This window comes from Salvelinus sp. IW2-2015, linkage group LG13 (assembly GCF_002910315.2).
Source record: "Salvelinus sp. IW2-2015 linkage group LG13, ASM291031v2, whole genome shotgun sequence".
Classification (NCBI taxonomy): Eukaryota; Metazoa; Chordata; class Actinopteri; order Salmoniformes; family Salmonidae; genus Salvelinus; species Salvelinus sp. IW2-2015.
Genome location: NC_036853.1, coordinates 21,990,270 through 22,005,349, shown reverse-complemented (window position 1 = coordinate 22,005,349; position 15,080 = coordinate 21,990,270). Strand labels below are relative to the sequence as shown.

The 15,080-nt window shown below is 48.0% G+C and overlaps 2 protein-coding genes across 25 annotated transcripts in view; one reads left to right on the top strand and one right to left on the bottom strand.

Moving 5' to 3' along the window:
• Nucleotides 1-12,373, top strand: part of LOC111972303 (protein furry homolog-like) — an 88,130-nt gene extending 75,757 nt beyond the window's left edge. For 17 of the 24 annotated variants that reach the window (XM_070446186.1, XM_023999282.2, XM_070446177.1 and 14 more), the window contains 10 exons: nt 2,145-2,482; nt 2,661-2,738; nt 4,027-4,234; nt 4,342-4,491; nt 4,804-4,902; nt 5,681-5,749; nt 6,766-6,783; nt 9,748-9,858; nt 10,946-11,139; nt 11,261-12,373. In XM_070446186.1, the coding sequence (XP_070302287.1) occupies nt 2,145-2,482; nt 2,661-2,738; nt 4,027-4,234; nt 4,342-4,491; nt 4,804-4,902; nt 5,681-5,749; nt 6,766-6,783; nt 9,748-9,858; nt 10,946-11,139; nt 11,261-11,504 (1,509 nt within the window). In that variant the 3' untranslated portion in view covers nt 11,505-12,373. The remainder of the gene's footprint in view (nt 1-2,144; nt 2,483-2,660; nt 2,739-4,026; nt 4,235-4,341; nt 4,492-4,803; nt 4,903-5,680; nt 5,750-6,765; nt 6,784-9,747; nt 9,859-10,945; nt 11,140-11,260) is intronic. The other 7 variants (XM_070446187.1, XM_070446181.1, XM_070446179.1 and 4 more) reach the window with 3 other exon arrangements.
• A 1,077-nt stretch (nt 12,374-13,450) lies between these two features.
• LOC111971619 (zygote arrest protein 1) lies at nt 13,451-15,016 on the bottom strand. Its single transcript, XM_023998474.1, has 4 exons — nt 14,291-15,016; nt 14,037-14,129; nt 13,873-13,947; nt 13,451-13,773 (listed from the first exon to the last, which is right to left on the bottom strand). The coding sequence occupies exons 1-4, from the start codon at nt 14,978-14,980 to the stop codon at nt 13,630-13,632; spliced, it is 1,002 nt and encodes a 333-aa protein (XP_023854242.1). The 5' UTR covers nt 14,981-15,016; the 3' UTR covers nt 13,451-13,629.
• Nucleotides 15,017-15,080: the final 64 nt, after the last annotated feature.

The following is a 15,080-nucleotide window of genomic DNA, read 5'->3' as shown; positions in this document are numbered from 1 at the left end:
CTCTGCTGGGCTCTCTCTGTCAGTCGTTTTTTTTTCACGCAGAGGGTTGGTGGCCGCCTCCTCTCTCCGCCTGCCTCTAGGGAGAGCGCTGTACCTGGGGTGCAGTGGGCTGGCTCTTGTCCTGCCTGTTCTCTGGACAGAGCCGTAAGGGGTGCTCTCTTTGTTCACATRTCCCTCCGTCTCATCTCTTTCTCTCCGCTTGTCGTGCTGCTCGGGGCTTGTGGGTGTTGTGGTGGGCTAGCTCTTGCTTTCTCTGATTTAGCTGGTTCGTGGTTCTTGCTTGTGTAATTGGGGAGACGAGATCATCGTCAATGCTCACCTCAGGCTAGCCGAAACGGTTCACCTCTCAATTTGGAACCTGAACATTCAAAACGAAACCCCTCGTTAAATACGTGCTGCGCATTGGACACCAGCGGGGCAGACCCATATGTGAGTATGAGCTAGTTAAGCCYGCTACGCTAGAGAGCATTGTGACGCAACACAGACATGCGTTAGATATAACCAGTGAGGACAGTTCACCAGGGAACACAGTTAGGTAACCCAGTCACTAACAGCTTCCATTAGTCCATTTTATTATCTACACCTCTTCCACATAATGTTTTGTGTTGATAGTATGCCGCTCTTGTTTATCCCCGACGACCCCATTCTGAATTGACTAACTCATACACACTGACACAGGACGTACATCTGCGGATTGTGCGAGTGAAACTGAGGTGGGATTTTCAACGGGGACTTTCAGTCAGAGAGAACACCGGGTCCCCCCCCCCCAGTAATGTGAATAAAGATTCCCTGTGAGCCCCTACTGTCCCTGCCCGTACCCATCAGCTCAAGGACATCTCCTCATGATAGGCCCGGCTCTTAGTGTAATGAGCCCCAGATAAAACCATCGATTCTCTTGCTCATCCCCTCCACGACGGCCCGGACAGCCACCCACTCCTAAAAGCTTTCCGTAATGAAGCCATCGTGCCTCAGGGACGCTCTGGCAGCCTGCCACCTCCTCTCTCAGTGCCTTAGACTCTTAAATGGAGGGAAACGAGGCACAGACAGAACACGTCCATTTCGATTACATGTTCTAGACCCCCCCCCCTGTTCCGTGGACGTGTCTTCCATGAACACAGTTGACTTGTAGTGTTTCCTGTCTAATGACGCACACTGTGGTTTAATGCAGGTAACTGCCACCGCACAGAAGTTTGTCATTGTCAGTCGGGTAACAATGTCGGGTAACAATGTCCCATTGTGTTCAAATGTCACGTTTTACGGTCTTCTGTAGGTAGTCATTTAGTGTGAGCCATAAATCGGTAGTTTATGATCCATCCGTATGTGTTAGAATGCATCGGGCAGGGGAGGACGGCTCATAATAATGAATGGAGGGAAGGGAATTGTATCAGACACAGGGAAACCAGGTGTTTTGTGGGAGACCATTTGATTTATTCCTTTCCAGACATTACTATGAGCCCGTCCTCCCCATTTTTTWAAGTGCCACCACTGATCAGAGTGCAACGCATCTCATCTAATCTGAAGGCTCGTTAGCTCTCCCAGCCTGCCGTCTGGCCACAATGTCAGTGTTTTACTACCCTGATGGTCACACTCTAAATGGCAGGCCTAGGCCAGCACCATAGATTGATATTGGCCCTATTTCTTTAGTGTGTTCCCTTTCTCTAGAGACACCAAGTTACAGGATGAACTTTTTAAAGTGAACATCGATCTCTTGAATTATGCTGACCGTGACCTCTGTTATTTTCTTGAATGTTGTAAAATGAGATTAAGCCAGTAATGTTTTTGTCAGGCATAGATACAGATTAAGTAGATCAGTGGTTCCTAACCAGGGTTGCTGGGAGCCTAGCCACAGGGGATTCTTGAAGACCCACCAGACCATAAGCTTACTGGTAAAATGGGGGGGGGGGGGGGTACTTCAGGGGTACTCCAGGCAGAGCAAAATTCAGTTGGTGGTACAGTAAGCAACAAAAAAAAACAGTTGGCAACCACTGAAGTAACTCTTAGGGAGACTTTTAGAAGGGCTGTTGTCATGCCAACCAACCAGTTCTGGTTCTGTAAGGTCTCGAGAGAATGTATCTTTGTATAGTGTTGTAGTGTGTATATATATCTGACCTGCTCCTGAGCTCCCCCTGCTGGCTGTTGTTTAGGACGGGGTGAGCATGACGGCGGCAGATGAGCTGAGCAGCAGCGTGAGCACGGACACGGGGTTTGGCAGCAGTGCCCCCCCTCTGCCCCCTGAGCTGTGTGACCTCACCGACTCCCAAGACCCACACTATGACCTGGACCCGGCCCCCCCTCTCCCACCGGCCATAGACACCCCGCCGGGGTCCCTCTGTGAAGAGAGGGACTCCCTCACAGCCATGCCCCTGCCCCCCATCCTAGACAGCCCCTGTGGCTCTGTGTGTGAGGAGGACGTGACGCTGGCGCTGAAGGAGCTTGACGACCGCTGTGAGGAGGAGGAGGCCGACTTCTCCGACATGTCCAGGTAAGACTGCTGTACTCTACTGACCAGTATCAGAGGACCTGTACCAGTGGCCAAATGTGCGTTGGTTGTGGCCTCTAGTCAGATAWCTGTTTGTCGGCAGGTGTATATTGTTGGCAGGTATCCATTGATCCTGTCTCTAGATTGACATCCTGTTTTACATTTTCATACCTGTTTTCAGTTCAGAGTTGCATGTGGAGAAGCGGAATCTGGGGGGAGTGAGTCAACAACCAGAGTGTTGCTGGCATCAATATCTCAGGTGCCACGTACTGCCGACCGTGCCCTTGAGCAAGGCACTTAACCCCCTAACCTGCTCCAGGGGCACTGCTCTGCAGCTGACCATGTYTTGCTCCCAACCTGTTTTGTGTGTGTGGTGGGTCTTGGTATCGTGACAGCAAGTATTGTATGTGCGTCCTGTGTTTGCCCAAGTAATTGATTGAGTGGACGGCCGAGTTTGTCGTGTCGGGTCTTCCTGGCCTCTCTGCGATTTCCCTGGTCTTATGAGCTGCTGTAATTGGTGAGCTCATCTCTGGCTCGACTCCCACGTGGGCCAGGCTGGTTGTGGAGCTGAGGGCTGGGCTGGAGCGGGGGGCATCTCTCTGAAGGTGGGCCAGCTCTGGCTCCTCTCTTTCCTTTTTATATACACGCTCATCAAGGTGGACCAACTCAGGCTAGAGGACACTGATCACAGTACAGCCACAAATCAACTCTATTCAACTACCAGAGATGTAGAAACCACGTATACACTTCTTGGTTGCTCGTTCAGTACACAAGTACTTGAATTAATTTCCCCCATTTCCAAAACCCAAGCAGTTTGATTGATCGCTAGAGGGAACGGCAGTGCTTCTAATTATCCTCCCCCGGAAAACAGAGGGGCTCTGCTGTGTGTGTGTGTGTGCGCACGCCAACAAGAAAGCTTAACTCGGCAGGAGGTGTTGCGCTGCCTGCTGTGAGATTGGGGCCTTGGTGTGTGTGTGTGTGTGTGTGTGTCAGATGCTGGGCTAAGATAGAACTCTGCTCTGCATTCCTGTGTGGTACGGTGCAGTGTGCTAGGCAGGCTAGTGCAGCTAGCAGAGAGACTCGGAGTTACTGTGCTGCAGAGAGAGAGAGAGCGACTGTGTTACTGTGCTGCAGAGAGAGAGAGAGAGAGAGAGAGAGAGAGCGGCAGGCAGGGAGTTAAGGTGAGGATGAGGACGAAGTCTGTGTCCTCCACAGCGCTCGGCAGCGCAGGCATCAGATACTTCTACTCGGTCTGCTTCGTCAGGCTGTTCGGTCCCACAGGCCTGTGAGTATCCATGTGTGTGTGGTTGTGTTAAGATGGTAGGAGAGCCATGTGTTCTCTTTGCTCTGTAGTAGAGCTCTGCAAAAGAAACACTGCAGCAGAAACATCTGCAGAGAGAGAGGGGAGGAGGCGAGAGATGGAAGTGTGACGTTGTTTTGGTTACAGTCAGAGCGAGGGTTTATGTGTTTGTGCATTCAGAATTGGGTGAATCCTGTGTGTGTGTCAGTGGTACTAAGACAGACCCTGTGTGTTTGTCTGTTCTCAGTCAGGATGAGGGCGATCAAGATGGTTTCTCAGAGATCCAGGCCTCTCCGCCCCCCTCGCCCTTCCTCTCCGCCATCCTGGCAGCTTTCCAGCCCGTTACCTATGACGACGAGGAGGACGCTTGGCGTTGCCATGTCAACCAGATGTTGTCGGACACGGATGGGTCCTCTGCTGTGTACACCTTCCACGTGTTCTCCCGACTATTTAAGGTGAAAGAAAGAGTGGGATATGTTTGTTTTGTATGTTTGTTTTGTATATATTTGTGTGCGTGTGTGTGTTCGCTCTGTTGAATGTGTTATTGTCTTGGTGTCTGCAGAGCATGCAGAGGAAGTTTGGCTTCATCACCCACTCGTCAGTGCGTTTCCTAGGAGAGCGGCTGCAGCGAATGGGGAACCAGTTCCTCAGCTCCCTAGAGGTCATGACCTCTCACTCCCAGTGCCCCACGGTGCTGCTGGATGCTGAGACGGTGAGTCTACGCCTGCTAACCCAGAGATGACCACTTCCTTAATAATATGAAGTTATGTTGCATCATTTCTCTGGTTGCAAAAGGGAACCATGACGAAAGCTAACTGTAGCATGCTTGTTGGTAAGATATTTTTAGCGACGGCAGCAGTTGTATAATCAGCCGTACTTGTTATGTGCGCAATTGCACGTTACGCAGTGCAAATGCACTTGGCCTATACTYCAGGGAGTTGACACACTCATGTGATATTGTGTAGTTGGTTGTCCTGCAGTTGTGTCCTTTCGTTGGTTGGTTAACGCGTGTGGTCTGTCGTAGTTGGTGTCATGTGGACTGCTGGAGACTCTGAAGTTCAGTGTGCTGGAGTTGCAGGAGCACCTGGACACCTACAACGGCAAGAGAGAGGCGGCTGAGGAGGTGAGCTTTCCCCGTTCATCACCATGTACATCTAACCGTTACACACTCGTCCCTATCTACAGTTACAGTACTCTGACCTATCGTTTCCTAAACCGCCTGACCACGCAATCACACATCCTTATTCTATGGCTAATTATCATAGCACATATCTGTACTCAGACCAGCCCTGCACCAGAACACTGGGTGGTACTTCAATGGCCTCATTTATAGTGAGGAAAACCTCAAGGCTCAATGAGCTGTCCGATTACGCCTCATTTCACCTTCAGCCCAGATCAGGGAGGAAGAGGCTGAGAGAACACAACAGTGACAATCAACTGAGTCATAAGGAGGTAAATGGGTTGGGTGTCTCATCGTTAGGTCAGCCATTGTATCACAGGGAGAAGGAGTGGATTTAGCGTCCACATTGCTAGCGACATCCCCTGCTGACGGGCTAAAAATATCCCCTGGCGCTCCTAAATCAGTTAGAGGGCTGGACAGGTTGAGGAAGGAGAGATGGAGGGGAGGGGGGGGGGGTAAAGAGAACAGATGAGATTGAGAGAGAGGGCTCTGGGATGCAGGGGTGCTAATTGAATGAGACGGGTGCAGTTCCTGGAGGATTGGTCTCCACCCCCCTGCACTGGAACCGACCCTCTTTAATTCGCTAAGTACAGCACTCTTATTAAATCTACCCCCCCACCTGACCCCTGCACAAACACACACTCGTTGAAAGAAAAAAGACAATCAATTTCATGACATATTCTCTCCCTCTCTCTCTCCCTCCCTCATCCCATTCATACAGTGGCTGGAGAACTGCAGGAAGACGTTTCGCGACAAAGACGGCAACCAACGACCCAACACTCAAGCCCAGGTATGACTAACCCACACACATCTGAACACAGCAACTTTACGTCTTGCAGAAAATGTGACGACAGTCTGTGTTCGAGTGCCTTTTCTAACACAGTCAAACAGTCGATAAGCATGATAACACGCCTGTTTGAAACATTTTTGTTCTCAGAGAAAATATTTATGTGTCAAAGCTAATTCATCTCCCCTCGTCCTCGACACCATATTTTAACTACCCACAAGCTCAGTGATATAATCACTACAGAACCCTGGTATGTCCACTGGTCCTGAAGCCAGTATTACTTCAGCTCATCATGGTAGATGTAGCTGATCTGAGAACAGCTGAGAACCTCTACCGTGCGGTCTCCTCCTGTCCCCTGATAATGTTTAGTACTCTGACTGCTGGAGGTTATAGATTTATAGCCTCTTTGCTTGCCCCCCCCCCTCCCCTCTTTCAGGTCAGAGGACATGCTTGGCTGTGAAAAATTAGCAATTACAGACTAAAGCTCTGTTGTACTCTCATCAGCAGAGAGGCACGTACTCATTCGCTGCTCTCTTCTCCTCCTCTTAGCTCTCTTCTCCTCCTCTTAGCTCTCTTCTCCCCTCTTAGCTCTCTTCTCCCCTCTTAGCTCTCTTCTCCTCCTCTTAGCTCTCTTCTCCTCCTCTTAGCCTCTTCTCCTCCTCTTAGCTTCTTCTCCTCCTCTTAGCTCTCTTCTCCCCCTCTTAGCTCTCTGTCCCCGTTCTCTCACTCGGTCTACATCCTGCTCTCTGTTTTCCATCTCTATATTTCTACACTGCTTTGACTTGAACACACTGATCCTAGACCAGCTGATGTGCTCTGTGTTATCTAATAACCACTGTTGGGATTAAGCCTCCCCCTGACCTGGGAATGGGCGTTATGATGGAGGGTTGTTACCCCTCCCCTCCTCGCCTGTCAGGTCACTGTATCAGGGTTGCGATGTGAAGGCTCACTAATTCTTGGTCTTTCTCTCTTCCTGTTTTGTTTGTTTGTTTTTGTGGCCTGCTCACCCTCTTGCTTAGCAAATGGAAAAACTAGCAGTAAGTGGTTCTCTAAGTATTCTAGACTCCAATATAATCATGATGTCCGGACAACACACTGACCATCTCATCCCTCTCCGCGGGTACCTGCCGCAGTCGTCAACCAACCAAGGCCTGGGCCCTCCCACTCTGACTCCACCTCTCTCATATATCTAAATKATTTCCCCAAGCCTACTGTTTCTCATCATTGGCATGTATGCAGATATATGCTCTACTTTTGGCTTCGCCTTGACTGAATAATCTTGTCGACGTTTTAACCCCTCCCTCATCACTACTGATTTACACAGCAGATGTAAAATCGCGCAAATTAAATCATGATTGTGGTAGTTGTCTGCCTGATTTGAGAGGGGGGGTGTTGCCCTGGGTTARGGGGAGGGGAGAGGATGGGGGGGAGAGAGCTGTGAAGCCATGTTTAGTCTACCTTCATTTTGCATGCTTATTGCACCATTCCCATATCTGTTCAAATTCCCATTCTCTTCCATGTTTCCTGCATTAGAGAGAATGTTTTGATAATTCCAGTAACACATTTGGTCGGTTTAGCTCCGTGGTTGGACAGACTTTATCCATAGGGGTCGTGACAGACAGGTGGTGATGGTCTTTGTATAACCCAGTCCTCCATGGCTAATAATGATGCCGACCTCTGGTTGGTTAGTAGCTAGTTAATAGGGCRAGACTCTCACCTAGGCCTCGTCGGTTCTCTTTAGGGCAGGGGTCTCCAACAAGTCGATTACAGCCCACCGATGAGTAGCTCGCCAAACAATTCTGAAAGTACACTGTATATACAAAAGTATGTGGACACCCCTTCAAATTAGTTGATTRGGCTATTTCAGTCACTTCCGTTGCTGACAGGTGTATAACATCAGGCACATAGGCATGCAATCGCCATAGACACACATTGGCAGTAGAATGGCCTTACTGAAGAGCTCAGTGACATTCAACGTGGCACCGTCATAGGATGCCACCTTTCCAACAAGTCAGTTCTTCAAATTTCTGCCCTGCTAGAGCTGCCCCGGTGAACTGTAAGTGCTGTTATTGTGAAGTGGAAACGTCTAGGAGTAACAACGGCTCAGCTGCGAAGTGGTAGGCCACACAAGCTCACAGAACGGGAGTGCTGAAGGCCGTAGTGTGTAAAAAAATAAAMAATAATTGAATAATAATTGTGGGTACTCAGTTGCAAACTGCCTCTGGAAGCAACATCAGCACAATAACTGTTCGTCGGGAGCTTCATGAAATGGCTGTCCATGGCTGAGCATCTGCACACAAGCCTAAGATCACCATGTGCAATGCCAAGCGTTGGCTGGAGTTGTGTAAAGCTCACCGACATTGGACTCTGGAGCAGTGGAAACGCGTTCTCTGGAGTGATGAATCACGCTTCACCATCTGGCAGGCCGACTGACAAACCTAGGTTTGGCAGATGCCAGGAGAATGGAACCTGCCCGAATGCATAGTGCCATCTGTAAAGTTTGGTGGAGGAGGAATAATGGTCTGGGGTTGTTTTTCATGTTTCAGGCTAGGCCCCTTCCAGTGAAGGGAAATCTTAACGCTACAGRATACAGTGACATTCTAGACGATTCTGTGCTTCCAACTTTGTGGCAACAGCATGACAATGCCCCCGTGCACAAAGCGAGGACCATACAGGAATGGCTTGTCYAGACTGGTGTGGAAGAACTTGTCTGGCCTACACAGAGCCTTGACCTCAACTCCATCTAACACCTTTGGGATGCATTGGAACGCCGACTGCGAGCCAGGCCTAATCYCCCAACATCAGTGCCCGACCTCACTAATGCTCTTGTGGCTGAATGGAAGCAAGTCCCCGTAGCAATGTTCCAACATCTAGTGGAAAGCCTTCCCAGAAGAGTGGAGGCTGTTATAGCAGCAAAGGGGGGACCAACTCCATATTAATGCCCATGATTTTGGAATGAGATGTTCGTCGAGCAGGTGTCCACATACTTTTGGTACATGCAATTTTCACGTTCCACCGCAAACTCTCATAAACAAATCTCACAAGTATCAAACACCGCAAGCTCCCAGCTACTATCTAACCAAAGCAACATAGACATTGTCCCACCCCTGGTTAGCTACTATTGGCTTGAAAAGCCAAACCTAACACTATCTGCCCATTAACTTCCAGCAATGTTGCCCCTTTGTGGTGCGGGAGTTTGTCTATCACTCCGCGTTTAGCTAGTTGATGTGACAAGTCTTGTGGGTTGACAAATACGTTCCCCAAAATGTCTCAATTAAATGTTATCTGCAAAGTAGGCTTGTCTGGCATAAGTATATCATGAGGAAGTACTGTATATCATTTGTATTTATTATTTGCAAACATTGACATGAAATGAGCAGCAGCAGTACAGAACCATCACTAGACTGGCACATTAGAAAGCACACTAGATGTGCTATTAAAGGGCCAGATGTGCAATTAAAGGGGAATTACACTTTTTTTCTTTTAGACCTCCCCCAAAAATTGTCTTCTGATGTGATTTAAGCATTGACATCAATGCAGAACATCAATTTAAGAGTAAAAAAATATATATATATATAAAATGAGGAAAAATAAAACTGAGAACATAATTTGGGAAAGAAATCACAGATTTTATAGGGCCCCCCGTGGAGTTGTTTACACTCAAGGTGTATTGACAGAACACCGTGCACTACTTTTTCTTGTACACTAAGGACCCGGGGAAGAGCTGCGGGGGGAGAAGAGATGAAAGTGCCTATTTGAAAGCTCAAAAAAATAAGTAGCTCGCTACGTTTAAATGTTTTATTTTTAAAGTAACTCGTGCTAGAAAAGGTTGGAGACCCCTGGTGTAGGGACATCGCTCCGCGCATTGTTAACCCTTTCATCTCCTCCCCCGTTAGTCTCTAACCCAGGATATCCGTCCGTCTGATCATGTGACCATTATGACCTGGTGTGGCTGTAGCGAGTGTGAGCGGTGTGTTACTGTCCCTGCTCTCTCTCTGTAGGAGCTGGAGCTGTGTCGCAGGCTCTATAAACTGCACTTCCAGCTGCTGCTGCTCTTCCAGGCCTACTGCAAACTCATCAGTCATGTGGACACCATCAAGAGAGAGGCAGAGGTGAGACTGGGCAAGGGGTTTGCACCCAAACACTTTACTCAACAGGGCCTGTGGGGTGGGACGCTCCATGTGGGTGGTACAGAAGGGCAGCATGAAAACAGTTCTAGGCTGTGTTAATAGGGGTCAGTTTCATTTATTTACATGCCAAAAAGAAACATCGCACAAGCACACTTGGAGTGTTTCACGTCACACGCACCATTGTGTGCGCTAGGTCAACACAGAGAGGTTGTTAGTTTAGTTCCCTTCCCCAATGAGCGCTCTAATTGGACTTCAGGTTGGTTTCAGGAAAGCTTGAGGCACTGAGGCCCCCTGCATTTTTCCACATCTTCCCTGAAAGGAAAACAAGCAGTGACAACGCACACGCTCAATTAAACTCACTTGCTTCCTGTGTATATACACTGAGTGTACAAAACATTAGGAACACCTGCTCTTTCCATGAGACTGACCAGGTAAATTCAAGTTAAAGCTATGATCCCTTATTGATGTCACCTTGTAAATCCACTTCAATCAGTGTAGATGAAGGGGATGAGACTGGTTAAAGAATACTTTTTAAGCCTTGAGACAATTGAGACGTGGATTGTGTATGCCTGCCATTCAGTGGGTGAATGGGCGAGCTTATGCTTTTTGGAATGAAAGATACTGTAACGGCAAAAGTCGATCTGTAAAGTCATGAGCCATTTTTGTAGATGCCGATGTCCAAATGTGCCCTGGAGAAAAGATATAAACATTCTCCAAGATACCTCCGTGTATATGCTCTTTCTCTCACGCGCTCGCACACAATTTTGCCGACCAGACATACAAGCACTCAGACATAGGGACTGAGATAGTGACAGTCAGGCACTATCTAGAGGTTCTGCTGCTGTCTAGCCCTGCTGTCTCATGGCTTTTTACTGGAGATAAATRTCATTAAATCCCCTGAATGAGAGTGAATCATTTCTCTCATGGAGAGATGAGGTCAGATATTTCAATTAATCACATCAATACTAATTGCATTGCTTCATTGACTTTCTAGAGAAGTCTTYCACGTGCTCAAATACACGTGAGATTATCTCTGTGGTTATCTGACCTTTTTGGGTGTGTCTCCTAGGTGACCAACATGTCAGAGGAGCTGGCCATCCTTGAGAGCTGTTTGAAGCAGGTGGAGTCGGGGGTTGATGGACAGGAGGATGTGGGCGTGTCGGATGCCTCCCAGACCAGTACGGAGACAGCCATCCAATCACTGATTGAGACCCTGAGAGCCAGAGACTTCGGCTCTGCCCTCACACAGGTCAAAACCTTCAGGTAAAGAAACAAAGGACTACATCTTTTCTACCCTACATCTATTCCTCAATGTATAGACTACACAGGCATGTGTCTAGTCTTCTGTCCTGATGCTCTCTTCCTCCTCGCTCTCCTCCAATAGGTCTCTGTGGCCTAACGACATCTTTGGAAACGAGTCAGATGACGCGGTCCAGACTCTCCTGCACATCTACTTCCGTCACCAGACGCTGGGCCAGACAGGCTGCCTGGCTGTGGTGGGGCCCAGCAGGGACCTGTCCCAGGCCAGTGGGCGCCTCATGGAGCTCAACCTGCAGATCAGAGAGGCTCTGAGCCAGGCCCAGGCCTGCCAGGCCCCCCAGACCACAGTGGTCAGCACTGGACTGTGAGCCTTCAGGCCCAAAGACTGGACTGGACTGCAGTAGACCTCTCCTGTACCACTCACAGCTTCCATCTGCTCTGGAGGCTGGGGAGACAGTGACGTGTGTCAGGGGAGGACAGAAGAGACTCCACCTAATAAGGGCTAAAGGATGTGTGGGAATAACTGTGACTCATATTAATATATATTACATATATAAAATACTTTAAAAGCTCGTATCTGTTTTCCCAGAATAAGCCACCTTGCCAAATTCAGCTGCAATAAGTCGGGGTATTATGTGACTGGTGAAGACTGGCCCAGGAGCGAGAAGTTAGGAGACAATGGGGATGATGATGCTAAACTGGAAGCGTTTTGGCGGAAATTACCTGATGGGTCTCCCATATTGGCCAGTTGCCTCCTCAGCCCCTCTCAGGAGACTGGTTGGGGTTTGAGGTTCGGTCAGGGAGAAGTGGTGTTATTCTTGTAGCAGAAGAGTTGGAGCATGGGCTCCTTGAGTCGGTCTGGAAGGAAACCGGATGGCTTTGTGAGAGGACAGGGCAGTCCTTGTCAAGATTCATAAACAAACACAAAGATATAATAGTTTTCAAAAGCATGCTTGAAAGAGAGAAGCACTGCAATAATATTTTTTGAGAAATGTACTATTTTTTATTAGAGCTAACATCCTAGGTTGTAAATGTTAGGGTATTTAACGTGTAATTGTAACCCTAGGGGAGCTGTCGCCCCCCCCCTTAGGGACTGGAAAAATATAAATTGATCTGTTTATTGACCTGCGTTGGAGACTAGCATCATCTTCAGCAGGTCTTCTAATGAAACTCACTCTGTAACCAAATAAGTAGCTGCCTGTAGAGACTTTAGGCTGTGTGGTATAGATTTAATATTCTTGTATACACAAATGCATATAATTGCACAGAAAGTGCAGACTGGCTACAACTCATTATGTAAACATCTAACTTATTTTACTCTGTATATATTTTAGAAAATGTATAGTGTAAAACCAGTATTTTCCCCTTGTACTTTCGTTGCACTGTTAATCCGAATAGGATGTATGAAGCAAATGTGAGAGAGAGCTGATATTGAGTCACTAATGACCTGCTCCACTATTATAATCCTGTCACACGAACTTTAACATTTCCCAAAGATTGGCCTGCCTGGTGGGGGTTTGTGGGTCAGAGTAAATTGGAACTGGTTAAAGGCGCTAGCTAGCGTAGATTCTGCTTCCTGTTGGACTGCCACAGCCCAACCAAGCCCAGTCCTATGCATTCCTTTTCTCCACTGTGATCTCCATGTTGGCCCTGTACAGGCTCCTCTAAGACTTATGAGGGGAAACAGGTATGTGTTTGTCCATGTTGGCTGCGCACAGCTGCACTGATGGTGTGCCATGGCCCTGTGTTCTGAGGGGAAACTGCTGCCATTAAGGCTCTGCTTTTGCTTCTGAGAAGGCACTGCTTGCTGAACATGAACTTGATGTCTGAAAGTGTTGCAGGAAACTTGTCATGGCACATTGTAAARGATCACTGTACTCATTCCTCAGAGAACTTGTCTGTTGCTTGTCTGGTACATTTGAATGCTGATCTTAGTTATTTACCTGGAAAATTGTTTTTATTGTAGGGATGCATTACCAATATACTTTTTTTTMMRKWRRRKKKWWKCKAYSCRTRRRRRRMGYWWAAWWAAAAKRTMYWRKWWWMYAWMMRRRRMMTWWTRKWTTWAAYGMRCKAWMMWYCCATTTAAGGCATGTTATTTCCACACATTGAAGAGTCAAACTTCTGCTAATAACACCAGACAGTCCTAGCAAAATTGACCATATGTGCATTGAGCTATGCTCCAGTAACCTCAATGGCTAGTCAGGCACGCTGACATTCTTGTGCCACTGACCGTCACATGCATAATGATTAGCTTTTAAACCACTGACAAGCCATCTTAGACAGGGAGAGAAGAATGCCAGAGAACGTAGACTGCTGGGTATTGCCACTTTATTTCACATTCAAGTGTTTTCCTGCAATCACTATCATAATGAAAATAAAGGCATAACAGAAAATAATGAAATCCAAAAGTATTCTCCATCCCAGAGCCTCATTAAAGGGGCTTCTCTGGGCTGCAGGACTTAGATGTGAAAGTTCATGTGCAGGTTCCTGCTATATGATGTATTTGAAACTGAAGGTGCGGTCACAGGAGAGCCGCTTGCCCTTGCACCTGCCACACAGATCCTGTCTGTGGGGGCGTTTGGGGTCAATGTGGCGAGGGGTCACTTCGCACACGCAGCGCGACTTGTTGCAAGTCTGTGGAAACAAAGGACAAGATTAAGTGGAGGACCCAAGTTTAGTGTCGACTCATGGTTTAACAATGTACAGTATAGTACAGAAGCCTAGATCCCTAACCTGGCAGGTGATGTCCTCGACCCGGTAAGGATTGAAGGACTTCTGGCAGGTTCTACAGAACTGCTTGAAGTAGACCTGAAACGGAGACAGCACTTGATAAGAGGCACTACCAGAGTAGCAGCAGTAGTCATACGTCAGGGATTGAATGGACCAGCTTACTATACCTTGCTCGTTCCTTGGACGCACCAAACGTATGCGCTCTCCCAACGCAGGTTGCAGTCTCTGCAGTGATAGTACCCATACTTCTGCTCCAGAAACTAGGAAGGCATTGAGTCTAGTCAGAATGCGAATTACATGGAGCATCTTGGTCTAGACGGCCACTATACACAGCCACCTTTACAATTACTCACGTGTCAAATGTTTATTTTGGGTCTTTCAGACTGGCCGAATAAACGTATCGTCAGCGCTTGGGGCTCACCTGAAACCTCACGCGTGCCTTGACTTCCGATCCATCCTGATCGGCTTTGACATCCTCGGTCGTAACTGACCGGTCAGTCTTCTTACTAGTTTTTTTAACTGGCCCAGTCTTTTCGTCCTTTGCCTTTCCTGTTTTGTCCTCTGCAGACTTTTCGCCTTTATTCTTTTTCCCCGCCTTCACGGTTTCAGGTGGGTCACCGGTCGGTACTTCACTCGGTCCCCCTTTGTCGTCTTCTAGAAAATATGCAAGTCTCCTAGAAGCGACAGGCGAGTAGACGGCCAGTGTGCGAGGGTAAAGCACGCCTCCCACCGAGCTGCCTGGACTACCGGCAGGGCTACCGGGTGTCTGGGCCTCCTGTTTACTTTTGCGCAAAGCGTCTCGCTTTCCGGTCATGAGAGTCCTTGGGCCGAGGGAGCACTGCACGGAGACATCCTTCTTCGGGTTGACCTGCACAGCGACATCTTTGGTATTTGCTTTCCGTAGCCTCGGTGTAAGATTGGGGTTTATTTGAGACAAGATGGATTTAAGTTGCGCGCGCTGGTGGTTATCAAAATAGTCCTCTGTAGCCACATAGTTGGCCAAATAATTGTTTCTCCAGCCCGCACCTTTTGGTTTGGGATACCTGCCAGAATAAGGGTTGTAAGATGAATAGAAATATCTGTCGATCGACTCGTCTACATATGTAGCCATTTTTGCTCAGCCAACTTGGGTTATTTGGTTTACCAATTTAAATAGATTGACGAGACACGATTTCATTAATTGTACGCAGGTGTGGCAGTTCTCCTAAATT

Excerpts from the sequence above, each read along its gene's own strand:
- LOC111971619 (XM_023998474.1), bottom strand. The coding sequence starts at position 14,980 with ATGGCTACATATGTAGACGAGTCGATCGACAGATATTTCTATTCATCT. Across the intron at positions 13,948-14,036 it reads GCGTCCAAGGAACGAGCAAG|GTCTACTTCAAGCAGTTCTG; the intron begins GTATAGTAAGCT and ends TCTCCGTTTCAG. Across the intron at positions 13,774-13,872 it reads TCGAGGACATCACCTGCCAG|ACTTGCAACAAGTCGCGCTG; the intron begins GTTAGGGATCTA and ends TTGTTTCCACAG.